The sequence below is a fragment of the Carcharodon carcharias genome, chromosome 12 (assembly GCF_017639515.1).
Source record: "Carcharodon carcharias isolate sCarCar2 chromosome 12, sCarCar2.pri, whole genome shotgun sequence".
NCBI classification, from domain to species: Eukaryota; Metazoa; Chordata; class Chondrichthyes; order Lamniformes; family Lamnidae; genus Carcharodon; species Carcharodon carcharias.
In genome coordinates, this window is record NC_054478.1 from 120,627,108 (window position 1) to 120,642,116 (window position 15,009).

General features: G+C 43.1%; 1 protein-coding gene across 5 annotated transcripts in view; it reads left to right on the forward strand.

Moving 5' to 3' along the window:
* The window catches only part of lancl1 (LanC antibiotic synthetase component C-like 1 (bacterial)), a 42,974-nt gene that overhangs the window by 14,879 nt on the left and 13,086 nt on the right, over nt 1-15,009 (forward strand). For 3 of the 5 annotated variants that reach the window (XM_041201149.1, XM_041201148.1, XM_041201150.1), the window contains exons 5-6: nt 3,108-3,251; nt 12,772-12,954. In XM_041201149.1, the coding sequence (XP_041057083.1) occupies nt 3,108-3,251; nt 12,772-12,954 (327 nt within the window). The remainder of the gene's footprint in view (nt 1-3,107; nt 3,252-12,771; nt 12,955-15,009) is intronic. The other 2 variants (XM_041201153.1, XM_041201151.1) reach the window with 1 other exon arrangement.

A 15,009-nucleotide genomic window follows, 5' to 3' on the forward strand; every position in this document is an offset into this window, starting at 1 on the left:
TGGCCTCTTTCTGCACCACAGCTTTTCTATGGTTCTCTGGTTCTTCCAAGTGATGTTCTTCATGAGGGATGAGAAGTGCTGATTCATCAGCTGAGGGAGGGAAGTAGATGGTAAACAGCAGCAGATTTCCTTGCCCATGTTTTATCTAATGCCAGAGGCCAGGAGTCAATGTTGAGAACTCTCAGGGTAACTCTTTCTCAACTGTACACCACTCTGCCATCAACTGTGTTGAATCTGTGTTCAAAGTGGCACAGGACATACCCAGGCATGGTGACAAAGGAGTCTGGGGCATTAGCTGTGTTGTGTGACCCAGTGAATATGACTATGTCAGGCTGTTGCTTCACGAGCCTGTGGGACAGCTCTCCCAATTTTGGGACAATTACCCAGATTTTAGTGAAGAGGACTTTGCAGTGTCTAAGAACTGAGCAGCGTGTACCTTTGTTGTTTCTGGTGCTTAGGTGATGTTGGGTTGTCCATCTGGTTTTATCATTTAACCTTTCTGAGTGGCAGACTTGCAGAGAGCAATTAAAAGTCAATCACATTGCAGCCCTAAGACCTTCTGAGAATATTGTTCCTTCAGTTCTGGCCTCTTGTAAATTGTCAAAGAGAACAAGAAGAACAGAGAACAAAGAAAAGTACAGCACAGGAACAGGCCCTTTGGCCTTTCAAGCCTGCGCCGATCATATTGCCTGTCAAACTAAAACATTTTGCACTTCCGGGGTCCATATCCCTCTATTCCCATCCTATTCATATATCTGTCAAGCTGCCTCTTAAACAGCTCTATCGTACCTGCTTCCACCACCTCCTCTGGCAGCGAATTCCAGACACTCATTACCCTCTTTTTAAAAAACTTGCCCCACACATCTCCTCTATAGTTTTCTCCTCTCATCTTAAATCTATGTCCCCTAGTAATTGACTCTTCCACCCTGGGAAAAAGCTTCTGACTATCTACTCTGTCCATGCCACTCATAATTTTGTAAACTTCTATCAAGTAGCCCCTCAATCTCCATCACTCTAGTGAGAACAATCCGAGTTTCTCAACCTCTCCTCATAACTAATAACCTCCAGACCAGGCAGCATCCTGGTAAACCTCCTCTGCACCCTCTCCAACGTCTCTATATCCTTCTGGTAATGTGGCAACCAGGATTTCATGCATTATTCCAAGTGTGGCCTAACCAAGGTTCTATACAGCTGCAGCATGACTTCCCAGCTTTTATACTCAGTACTCCTGCCGATGAAGGCAAGCATGCCATATGCCTTCCTGACTACCTTATCCACCTGTGTTGCCACTTTTAGTGACCTGTGGACCTGTACACCCAGGTCCCTCTGCCCATCGATGCACTTAAGGGTTCTGCCATTTACTGTATAATTCCTACCTGTGTTAGACCTTCCAAAATGCATTACCTTGCATTTGTCCGGATTAACCTCTATCTGCCATTTCTCCGCCCAAGTCTCTAACCAATCTATATCCTGTTGTATCTTTTGACAATCCTCTTCACTATCTGCAATTCCTCCAACCTTAGTGTCATCTGCCAACTTACTAATTAGCCCAGTTACATTTTCCTCCAAATCATTTACATATACCACAAACAGCAAAGGTCCCAGCACTGATCCCTGCAGAACACCACTAGTCACAGCTTTCCATTCAGAAAAGCACCCTTCCACTGCTACCCTCTGTCTTCTATGACCAAGCCAATTCTGTATCCACCTTGCTGGCTCACCTCTGATCTTATGCGACTTTACTTTCTGTGCCAGTCTGCCATGAGGGACCTTGTCAAAGGCCTTACTGAAATCCACGTAGATAACATCCACTGCCCTTCCATCATCGATCATCTTTGTCACTTCCTCGAAAAACTCGATCAAATTAGAGAGACACGACCTCACCCTCTCAAAACCATGCTGCCTGTCACTATTACTCTGTCAAAGAAGGTCCAAGTTTGGTCTGTGCCAGGTTAATACAAACGGTCATAATTCCATGGGATACCTCGACTTGCTTCACTCAACTACTTGTGGTCTTGCCTTTGGTCAGCCCTGAATTTTGGAATCCCCTCCCTAAGCCTCTCTGTGTCTTCACCTCTCTATTCCCCTTTTAACATGCTGCTTAAAAATAATCTCCTTGGCCAAACTTTTGGCCATTCATGCTAATGCCGGCTTGGTCGAGTGTTAATTTTTGGCTGATTACGGTCCTGTAAAGCTGCTTGGGATGTTTTACTGGATTGCAAGTTGTTGTAACAGTCAACAGGAAGGAAGTTTGCTCTTTTTTTTCCTAATGGTTTGTCAAAGCATCTCCCCCAAACTCAGGAAATTATGACCTGGCACAGACCAACCTGGATCTTCTTTGACAGAAAACCTTGCAGCCAATTTGTCTACTTAGTCATCAGTGGAGCATTAACAAAAACCTCGATTTATATTGCTCATTTAACATTGAAAAGCATCCCAAGATGCATCACATACATTAGCAAGAAAATGATTAGCCAGAAGGTATATTAGAGGAGATAAAGAAAAGATGAGCCAAAAGCCAATTGTAAGAGTCTTTAAGGAAAAGAGGGATGTAGAAAGCCAAAAGGTTGAGGGAAGGAATTTTAAGTGTGGGTTTAGGTGGCTGAGGCTACAGTTGCCAAGGATGAGCTGAAAGAATGGGAGGGATACACAAGAGGCTCGAGACGAATTTGGAGAGGGTGGTTTTAGAGTTGGCGGTTACAGAGAAGGGTTCGAGGGGTGGGGGGTATGGGGAGGTCGATAGTGGCGGTGAGGGATTTGAACAGGAGTACTGAACTGAAGTGTTGGGGACAATTAAGTCCAGTGGGCCATTACTTTAACAAGCCACTGTAACAAAAAATAATGAGCATGGAAAACATTGAGGGAGGGGTCCTGAAACACACATCATGCACCTCCTACAGAAAGCAGTTTCCTTGCCCAAATTTTGCCAACGCCTTGCCAGATCACTATTAGAAGTTGAGTAATAACCTCTGATCTGTTTTAGCATTAAGTATCTAAGTAAAAGTTTTGCTTCATTGATTGTATTCATCTCACGAAACCATTTGCTTGTGCTAACAGATTAATTCCAATTCAAAATTGCAATGTAAAACTTTTTTCTGCATTTCAAGATTTGCGATGCTGTCATAAGTTCTGGAGAGAAGCTAGGCAGCAGGAAACGGATCTCCAGAAGTCCATTAATGTATGAGTGGTACCAGGAGCATTATGTTGGAGCAGCTCATGGCTTAGCTGGAATCTATTATTTCCTGATGCAGGTAAGTAGTTAATCTAGACCTTCCAGTGATACTGAAAATGTGGTTCTGTTCTCAAGAAAGTGAATTTATGTTGTCATTTTCAGCCGACTCAAATGTGACAATACAGTGCAAGCCATCTATAATGCATATATAGCAGCAAACAGCAAGCAGTAAACGCAAATCTTGCCACCATCATAGTTTATGGATTACCGTCCAGTTGCTTGCATTTCATTTATCTTTATACCTGATTTAATAGACTACTATGTTGAATTTGGATTACAAATTCAGTCTAGAATAAATACAGTTAAGTGCACCATTTTATTAGTGCCAGAAAAACCAAATAGTCCAAGTTTTGTCAAGCTTTGACTGATTTACTTATATTTCCTGCAGCTATCATCACACTAACACGTAGAGCATCCAGTAATATTAATGCAGTTGGCTTAGGTTTTGCCCAAACCCTATCCTCTATAGATACAATGTTATGGGATTTTAATCCGGACTTAAGCAGCTTATATGTTGCACATTCCTCTAATAGTTAGTAGCTGGAGCTAATTTATCTTCATCACTCCATCTAAAAAACAGTGTTGTCATTGACACTTCATAAATATAGGTATCAAATAACAAGAAAAACCAAAAAGGTTGCAAGAACTCATGTAGTCAGACAGCATCTATGGAGGAACAAAACCCAGTCAGTATCCCTGGTCTAAAAAACCTTCCTCAGGTTCTGCCTGACCTGCTGAGTCTCTTTCTGTTTTTCTTTTTTGTTCAGATGTCTGGGAGCTACAGTGTTTTGCTTTTTTTCCCTGTGTATGGTCCAGATTTTGCAGAGGGGGGTGGTGGGGTGGGGGATTGGTTTGATGGCGAACTGTCAGCATTCGCCTTCATTATCCCTCTTAAACTGACCACAACTTCAGGATTTAGCACAAAGAGAGATGAACGCAGAAACCCTGAAGCTGCAGTCTGTCACTCTCTGCTCTGTCTCAGGCTGCACGGTGCCCCCACCCCCACGACCCCCCATCCCCAGCTCCCAGGCCAGTAATCATTAGAATCAATTGATGTGGGGAGAACTTGCCCTTTTCTGCTCTCGCCTTGTTGCTGGAGATCCCATTAAAAGCTGCATTTTGTTCAATCAAGTTTCTAATAGTGATCTGCATTGTAATTATAGCACAGCAACAAATCTGTCCCTGAAAAAAATATCTTTATGTTTGTGGGGTGTTACTAAATGTTACCATTAAGATTAATTACTAGATTTTTTAAAATTCAAGTTTTAAAAATTTCTTTTAAATGTTTTTCATATTTCAGCTTCCACCTTCAACCCATCGTCTGCCCAAATCTTTATTTTGCTCTTTGTAAAATGTTTTAAGAAGGAATTTGCTTTTAGAGCTTTTCACTTTCTGGTCGGCTGTTTGAGAATTCTTTAATGTGACCACGTGCTCAGACAGCTCGTGACATCACTGAAACTTCATGCTGGGAATTCCCATTAAAGAACATTGCAATCCACTTCATGGTGAGAAGAGGAATACTTCTCTCCGCAGAGATCACTAAATTTCTCAGTGAGGCTCCCTCCAGCACCCCACGCCTGCTGTCCCCTCCGCGGCTGCCATCATTCCCTTTGCGGCTGAAGTGGGAGAGAGCGGTGGAATTGATGTTAGGGAGTGGGTGAAGGGGATCAGGTGGCGAGGAACAGATGGCGGAGAGCAGGCAGCAGGAGGGAACAGTGAAGATCGGGAAGAGAGGGAAGTGGGAGAGCACGGCGCAAGGAGGTGGAACTGACAGTAGGCAACAGTGGGGGCGAGTGCCAAAGAGCACAGGAGGGAGAGAGAGAAAAATGGGAGGGCATGGTGCAGATAATGGCGGCAGGAGGGAGTGTTGAAGAGCGCAGGAGGGGGATAGGAGAGGACTGCCAAGTAATCATCTAATGCCCTCTTAGTGCCTTGACTGAACCTTCCTCCATCACACTTCCAGGCAGTGCATTCCAGACCTGAACCACTCGCTGTGAGAAAAAGATTTTTCTTACATGACACTTGCTTCTTTTGCAAATCCCTTTAAATCTGTGTCCTCTCGTTTTTGATCTTTTTACGAGCGGGAAGTTTTTCCCTATCTACTCTATCCAGCCCCCTCAAGATTTTGAACACCTCTATCAAATCTCTTCTTAGCCTTCTCCTCTCCAAGGAGAACAGTCCCAATCTCTCCAATCTATCTTCACAACCAATGTGTCTCATCCCTGGAACCATTCTTGTAAACTTCTCCACTCATTTGTTACTTTTTAAAAGACTTCTTATCTGGTAACATTTTACACTTAAAATGAAAGTAGCAATCAACATATTGGAACAAATAGAGGAAAAGAAAGTTCTAACAATTGAAATAAATATAACACTTTAACCAATCTTGTAAACATTGAATTTATTGTAACAAAAGCCACTGGTGGATGCTGGAAATCTGAAATAAAAATAGAAAATGCTGGAAATGCTCAGCAAGCCTGACAAGAAAGAGAAAGAGAGTTGATGTTTCAAGTCAGTGACCTTTTATCAACTTGAAAAAGTTAGAAATGTGACAGGTTTAGAGCATGGATAGAGGCAGAGCATAACCGAAGGGAAAGTCCATGATAGGGTGAAAGGCAAGAAGAGATTGATTGACAAAAAGGATGATGGCACAAGGCAAAAAGGGGTGATAATGGAACATGTAAAAAAAAACAAAAAAAGACGAGGCAAAAATGGGAAAGCAGAATCATTACCCAACAGCTGCCATCTGAAAGCAAATCCAAAAACACAAAACAAAATGGGCCCACAGGTTATGATTTGAAATTGAACTCAGTGAGTCCAGAATGCTGTAAATGATCGAAAAACGAGTTGCTGATCCTCAAGCTTGTGTTGAGTTTCATTGGAACAGTGTAGAAGTTCAAAGGCAGAGAAGCCAGTGAGAAAGGAGAATTTAAACAACAGGTGACTAGAAGCTTGGGGTCACCATTTTAAACTGAATAGTGTTTTTCTACAAAGCAGTCATTTTTAGATTGGGGAGGCTAAACACAGATTGGACAAGGTAAACTAGGAAAAGACATGAGGGAAGATGGGAGAACAACTATAATAAAATACAAGTTCAGGATAGTAGTGGGCAGGAACCTTAAGGAAAGCCTGGCCTGGTGAGCTAGGAGAAAGGAGGGATATGACAAAGGTAACTGAGCGGAAGGTCTCAATCTTAATAGCAAAGCAAATCATGATGTCCTTGCATTTGTGGTGAGATTGGATTTGGCAGAAGAGAGGAGATTAAGAGAATGGTTCTTTAGAAGAAAAGTGGTTGCATTCCCAAGATGTTCTTGGAGTAATGAGTAGTTTTGGCAGAGAGCAGCAGGACCCTATTGTGTTCGTTGTGATCCAGTCTGTTCTGACAATGACTGGCTAAACTAGTTGTCCTGCATCCCTTTGACTTAAAGGAGTGAAGGTGGGCAATGTACAAGGAGAAATGTTAAATAAGTCAGCATCAACATATGCTATGGCGCTTCAAGTGTTCATCTAAATACTTCTTAAATGTTGTGAGGGTTCCCACCTCTACCACCCTTTCGGGCAGTGAATTCCAGATACCTCCTGCCCTCTGGGTGAAAAAAAATTTCCTCAAACCCCCTCTAAACCTCCTGCTCCTTACCTTAAATCTATGCCCCCTGGTTACTGACCCCTCCACGAAGGGTAAAAGTTTCTTCCTACCTACCCTATCTATGCCCCTCATAATTTTGTACACCTCAATCAGGTACCCCCCCACCCTTCTCTGCTCTAAAGAAAACAACCCAAACCTATCTAGTCTCTTTTCACAGCTGATATGCTCCAGCACAGGCAACATCCTGATGAATCTCCCCTGCGCCCCCTCTAATGCAATCACATCCTTCCTGTAGTGTGGCAATGAGAACTGCATACATTACTTCAGATGTGGCCTAACATATATTTTATATATATTATATTTTATATATAATATATCAGATATATCACCTATATCTGATCCCAAAAAAAGCACTGATTTGCTTGCAAATAACTTCACCCATTTATTAGCCTGATTTCAGGAAAAAAATACAACTTCCAAATTTGGTCTCTGAAATTATTTTCAAAAAGAAACTTGGGTTGTGGAATGAATTGCATAGAATATACAACGCAGAGACTACCCTTCGGGCCAACTAGTCTGGGTTGCTGTTCATATCCCACATGTTCCACCTGCCTCAGCTCAGTCTCACAACATCTCTTTCTATTCCCTTTTCTCTTGTGTATTAGTCTAGTTTCCTTTTAAAAACAACTAAGTTATTTGCTTCAATCACCTCTGTGTTAGAAAGTTTCACATTCTATCCACTCTGAGTAAAGAAATTCCCAATTGGATTTATTGGTAACTATTTTGTATTTACATCCCATAGTTTTGGATTCTCCCAGAAGTAAAAATATTCAGTCCACAACCACATCTATTCTGTCCAACTCAATTATAATTTTAAAAACTTCTATCAGGTCACTTCTAAGTCTTTTCTAAAGAATAAAACCCCAATCTGTTCAATCTTTCCAGACAGTTGTAATCTCTCAATTCTGATACCACATTTGTACATCTTTTTTGTCCGTTCTCCTGCCCTTTTTTGTTATTTTTATAATGTGGAGACAAAACTTTGCAGTGTTCCATGTGGCATGACCAAATCCTATGCAAGTTGAACATAATGTCACTACACTTGAATTCTATACCACTAGAAATAAATCCCTCTGCTGTGTTCACATTTTTAGTTGATGACGCTGTGATGCTGCTTTTAATTTGTTCACCTAATTTTGTACAATCAGAGAACATGAATGATGTTTCAAGTCAACGAGTGGTGGAGAGAAATTAAATCTGTTCTTATTTTTACAATAGTGAAGGGAACTCTGGGCAAGTAATTTGTTCAGAATTAGCCTAGGGGATAGAAGATATACTTAAAGCTGTGGTTTTCAAACGTCTTGGGGACCCCTACCAAATTTTACACATTTCCAGGGACCCATAAAAGTATTCAAAGCCCATGCCAGCCACCAAAATTCAAAATACTTTTTTATTGTTTTTTTTACCAATGGTGAAACTCCTTAATTAAGAGCGTATGGTTTTGGTTTCCAAGACTGGGACTCACCAAAACTAATTGGTGGCTGGGGAAACAATATTTATTTTTGCCATTACAAGAACCTGACTGGTAAATTGGTTGCTGTCTGAGTAGTTGCAATTTTTGTTGTATATGCTAACTGACTTGTGTGTCTCTAACACTTTCTATTTATATTCCAGTTGTTTGGCATCTGCAGTTGTTTTTCTTTTTAGTTCAGTAATTTTTTTTTTTGCAGCTAATCCCAAAGTTGTAGAATAAGATGACTTCTAGTTCATTAAATACCAATTGAATTTAAACATTAAAAAGGGGATTGCAATGAAAAGGTTTGAGACTGCAGAAGTCTAAATGCACAGAAAGCTCAGTTTAAAAAGAACTGGAGAAAGTTAGTTGATGTAATGTGAGTTGATGCTTCTGCATAAGCAACCTACTGCCATATCAAAAGTATCATTAGTTCATTTATGTTATCAGCCCATGTGCAAATGCAGCAAGATGTGGATGATATCTGGGCTTGGGGTGACAATTGGCAAGTAACATTCACGCCACACAAGTGCCAGACAATGACCACCTCCAATAACACTCAGGACACTATCCAGGACAAAACAGCCTGCTTGATTGGCACCTCATCCACAAACACTCATTCCCTCCACCACTAACGCATTGTGGCATCAGTGTGTACCATCTACAAGATGCACTGCAGAAATTCACCAAAGCTCCTTAGGCAGCACCTTCCAAACCCATGACTGCTACCATCTAGAAGGACAAGTGCAGCAGACACATGGCCCACCACCACCTGGACGTTTCCCTCCAAGGCACTCACTACCTGACTTGGAAAAATATCGCTGTTCCTTCACTATCACTGGCTCAAAATCCTGAAACTCCCTCCCTAACAGCACTGTGGGTGTACCTAATCACATGGACTACAGCAGTTCAAGAAGGCAGCTCATCACCACCTTCTCAAGGGCAATTCGGGATGGGCAATAAATGCTGGCCTAGCCACATCCCCTGGATGAATAAAAAAAATTGGGTTTTATCTTTTTTCCCCCTGAATTTGGATGGTAAAATTAGATGAAATTAACATGCCTTTATAGGTTAATCACTAAAACCATTTTGGAAGAAATAAAATAGCTAACATAAATAAGTGTTTGTAACAGTCTTCACGAGTACAACGTGAATTTAGTTGGCATTCGTCACCAGCTGCAACCTTAATACCTCCTCCCTATTAGACATTTGTGTTTTTTTTAATACATTCATGGGATGTGAGTGCCATAGAGAAGACCTGACAGTTATTACCCATCACCAATTGTCTTTGAGAATGTAGTGTTCTCATTTGCCTGCTGTACTTATCTTTCTAGGTGATAAGAGGTCACGTGTATGGAAGATGCTGTCAAAAAAGCGTTGGCGAGTTATTGAAGTCTATCTTGTAGCTTGTACACGCTGCAGCCACGGTGCACCAGTGGTATTGGGAGTGAATGTTTAAGATTGTGGGTGGAGGGGACTACTTAGTCCTAGATAATGCCAGGTTCCTGGAGTGTTGTTGGAACTGTACTTAGCAAGGCAAGTGGTGAGTATTCCATCACAATCCTGACTTGGTGTTGGAATAGCTTTAAGGGGCCAGGCGGTGAGTCGGTTGCCACAAAATACCCAGTCTCTGACCTGCTCCTTGGCTGCAGGAGTTATGTTGCTGGTCCAGTTGATGTTCTGTGCAATGGTTATCCTCAGATTGTTGACAGTGGGATAGATTTCCATAACAAAAACAAAAATAGCTGGAAAAACTCAGCAGGTCTGACAGCTTCTGCGGAGAGGAGCACAGTTAACGTTTCGAGTCTGAATGACTCTTCATGAGTTCTGATGAAGCGTCATTCGGATTCGAAACATTAACTGTGTTCCTCTCCGCAGATGCTGTCAGACCTGAGTTTTTCCAGCTATTTTTGTTTTTGTTTTGGATTTCCAGCATCCGCAGTATTTTGCTTTTATCTTAGTGGATAGATTTCCATGTTGGTAATATTGTTGAATATCAAAGGGAGAGTCTCTTTTTGGAGATGGTTACTGCCTTGCACTTTGTGTGACTTGAAAGTTCTTCTCAACCCAATTAAATGTTGTCTAAGTCTTGCTGCCTCACTTTACCATACACTGCTTCGTTACAATCATCAACAAACACCCCCACTTTACAATGAAGGGAAGGTCAATGGTGAAGCAGCTGAAGCTGGCTGGGCTAGGAGAATTTCCTAAAGCGATGTCCAATAGCTGAGATGACTGGTCTCAAACAACCACAACCGTCTTCCTTTGTGCTAGGCATGACTGCAACCAGTGGAGTTTTCCCCCTGATTCCCAATGACTTCAGTTTTTACTCAGGCACCGTGGTGCCACACAGTCAACTGCTGCCTTGAAGTCAAGGGCATCGGGGTAATAATAGGCATGATTGGATTTGTTCTGTTGAGATGCTGTCTTTTGGATGAAACATTAAGTGAGGTTTTGTCTGCTCTCAGTAGGAGTCATCCGCTTTGTACTGGAAATGGATGGTTAGTATACTTTCTAAATTATTATTTTATTATTTATAATATTTCCTTCAAGGGCTCTTGAGAGGGGGCAGCACGCTGCATTCTGGACTCGGAACTTCAAAGCATTGCTTTGTTTGGCATATGTGTTTGACATAGCATGAAAAGCTCCTTTGATAAAGGCAAAATACTGCGGATGCTGGAAATCTGAAACAGAAACAAGAAAGGCTGGAAAAACTCAGCAGGTCTGACAGCATCTGTGGAGAGAAAGCCAGAGTTAGCAGTTTGAGCCCGTATGACTCTTCGGAGCTAAAGGGAAGTGGAAATGTGGTGAAATATATGTTTAAGGGTGGTGTAACAGGTGAAGCTGGATAGAAGGCCAGCGATAGGTGGAGGCAAAGGAGACATTGCGAAAGATGCCATAGACAGAAGGTCAAAGAGTTGTTAATAGTAGTGGTACTGGCTAAAGGAGGTGCTAATGGTGACATTAAGAGTGGAAAACAGAATGTGATAATGGCCGGACCAGGGTAAGCACTCTAGAAATTGACAATGGCCCTAGTGGGGTGGGGAGGGAGGGGACAGTAGTGGGGAAAAAGATCGAAAAGGCTGGAGACAAAACAATGAATAAAAATGGAAATAAATTTTAAAAATAATAATAATGAAAATAAGTGGAAAAAAATAAATAAAAATTAAAACGAATATAGAAAATGGGGTGGAGATGGAGGAGCGAGTTCACGGTCTGAAGTTGTTGAACTCATTATTAAGTCTGGAAGGCTATAAAGTGCCTAATCGGAAGATGAGGTGCAGTTTCTCCAGTTTGTGTTGAGCTTCACTGGAACATTGCAACAGGCCAATGATGGACATGTGGGCATGAGAGCAGGATGGTGTGTTGAAATGGCAAGCAACAACAAGGTCTGGGTTATCCTTGCGGACAGACTGAAGGTGTTCCACAAAGCGGTCACCCAGTCTGTGTTGGGTCTCTCCAGTGTAGAGGAGACCGCATTGGGAGCAGTGAATGCAGTAGACCAAATTGAGGGAAGTGCAAGTGAAGCGCTGCTTCCCTTGAAAGGAGTGTTTGGGCTCTTGGACAGTGAGGAGGGGGGAAGTAAAGGGGCAGGTGTCGCACCTTCTGCAGTTTCATGGGAAGGTGCCGTGGGAGGGGGTTGAGGTGTTGGGAGTGATAGAGGAGTGGACCAGGGTGTCCTAGAGGGAACGGTTCCTACAGAATGCCACCAGGGGGCATGAAGGGAAGATGTGTATGGTGGTAGCATCATGCTGGAGTTGGCGGAAATAGCTGAGGATGAAGCACTCTATTGTTTTGAGTAGATAGTTCAGTATTCTAATTGCTCTATAGTGATTGGGATTTAAATCTACTGAAATCCTTGGATCCCTTTCGACATTTGTGGATTGTCATGCATTTCTTTTTCTCTATGGACAGTATTTCACACTAAATTTCATCTGCCTTTGTTCCACTGACAGATTTGTTTAACTCATCTTTTGGCTTTCAAGCTGCCTCCTCAAATCCAAGTTCCTTAATTACAAAGTTAACCGGCTGGAATTGAACATGCTAATGTAAATGATAGAGGTAGCTGAGGTGTTGCCCTCAGCACACTCCATACCCTGACATGAGTTTTCTCACAAATACCTGCTAATTCCTAACTTGCTGCTGAATTCTCCCTTCTTTACATGTGGATCTTTGCCTTATGTGTTTTGAAGGTCAAAATGTGCCATGTACTAGAGATTTCCTCAATGGTCTTGGCATGTTACTTAGAAAATTTTAGGAGAATGGTCTAAAAGGATCTTCCTATTCTAAATCTGTGCTGGCAACTGTTTACTTGGTTACTAAACAGGTTTAACTATCTAATTTTTTTTGACAAAGTCCAAAATTTATACAGACTTGAGTATTTTTATTACTTTATTTTAGCAGCAAAATTCTTACTCTCTTCTTGTCTTTTTTCTTTAGCCAGAGTTTGGGATTGATCAAGAAGCAATTGTCAAGCTGGTGAAGCCCAGTGTGGACTATGTTTGTCAGCTAAAGTTTTCATCAGGAAATTATCCTCCATGTATAGGTGAATCCAGAGATAACCTAGTTCACTGGTGTCATGGGTCACCTGGCGTTATTTACATGCTCATACAAGCTTATAAGGTACACTTATTTATGTGTGCGTGTATGTGGACAAGTATTATAAAAGAATCTAGAGAAGAGAGAGCAGAGGAACTATTACACATTGAGGCAGTAGAGAGAATACAGCATGGATTCACTAGGATTCTGCCTGATCTGAGAGAATACAAACAAGCAGAAAGTCTTGAAAAATGAGAGCTATTTTTATCAGAACAGAGGATTAAAGGGTGCTTCAATAAGTTGTAAAGGGATCAAGAGAGTAGCTGGACTATTTCAAATAATTCGGGGGACACGGGCATAAGTTTAAATGTAAGAAGGAGGAATCTTTTTAAACAGGTGATTTAAGACTGGAATATGTTACTGCTGCTCGTGTTTGAAAAATAAACCATATCAGCATTGAAGAATAGGTTAGGTAGTTGGTTAAAGGGAAATGGATGAGTAAAGGGATGTGGGAACAGGCAAACGGATGGGTTTAGAAATACAGATATCCATGGTTTAGCTCTCCAACGGGTTCCTAAAAAACAGAATGCTAAACGAAACGTGCTAAACAAAAATCACTTTCCCAAAAAAAAACATGTAATAAGTGTGGATTACATTCCTGATTGTAATTTTTACATCAGAAGCCTATTGGTAGCCTTAAATCTAACTGGCCTAAAAATCATCTCACTAACTCTTAATAATTTACTAACTCCTAATAACTTAGACTACTAACTCTTTCAATTGACTTCCACTTCCCGCCTCCACCCACCTGTCCTGACTCTCCAGCCCTCCATGACCCATCTACTCGCGAGCACCTTCACAGACCATCCCCTTCACCACCTCAACCCCCAACCCAACCACTCAACAACCTCCACCCACTCACCACTTTCCTCCTGCTCGCCACTTCTTTTGGCTGAGGGCCCAGGAGATGGGAGTGAGAGGGGCTGTGAAACAGGAAAGTCGATGAGTGGGAGAGTCAACAAGATGGAGAGATGGCGCGCGGGAGGGCCGGGGCAGGGAGGCGGCGCGCGGGAGGGCCGGGGCAGGGAGGCGGCGCGCGGGAGGTCCGGGGCAGGGAGGCGGCGCGCGGGAGGGCCGGGGCAGGGAGGCGGCGCGCGGGAGGGCCGGGGCAGGGAGGCGGCGCGCGGGAGGGCCGGGGCAGGGAGGCGGCGCGCGGGAGGGCCGGGGCAGGGAGGCGGCGCGCGGGAGGGCCGGGGCAGGGAGGTGGCGCGCGGGAGGGCCGGGGCAGGGAGGCGGCGCGCGGGAGGGCCGGGGCAGGGAGGGGAGGGAGGCGGCGCGCGGGAGGGCCGGGGCAGGGAGGGGAGGGAGGCGGCGCGCGGGAGGTATGGGGAGGGAAGCGGCGGCGAGCGAGTGGGAGAGCCGGAGAGGGAGACGATGAGCTGGAGGGTCGGCAAGCAGAGGGTGTCGGGAAGGTAGGTGACGAGCAGGCGGATTGGTGAGCAGGAGTATTTTGGGGTGTAGGCATCGAGCAGCAGTTTGTTTTTGAAAAGGACTGAGTGTGCGAAGTAACAACGCTAATTCAAAAATGGCAGCAGAACTATTGAGGAACATCCCTAATTTGCCAACCCCACTAAAGTGAAAACGTGCCATCAGGATGTGCTTTAAATGGGGGGTGTCTACTGGACCTACGCAGGATAAACATAAATATCGATTGAGCCAGGTAACCTGCTTGGAGTCACCATGTATACTTTGGCATCTGGCAGTAAAAGGAGGTGAACTGCAACAGCATTCAGGATCGGTGCTGTCGCCTGAGACAGCCCAAGATGCCAAGCTTCATCTTGTTGGCCAGTGGGTCTAATAGAGTCCAATGTCATATTACTTAAAAAAAGGTGATAACACCATGGAAGAATACAGAACAGAGGAAGCCCATTCATTCCATCCTTCTGCTTATAGATCGTGCATTTCATTTGAACATTTCCCACTTAGAGACTTCATCCAGAATCAGTAACTGTTGTAAAGACAGCTTCAACAGCAACAACTCGTATTTTTAGAGCACCTTTGATGTGATAAAATATCCCAAGGTGCTTCACAGTCGCTTTATAAAGCAAGATTTGATTCTTAGTCACATAACGTGATGTT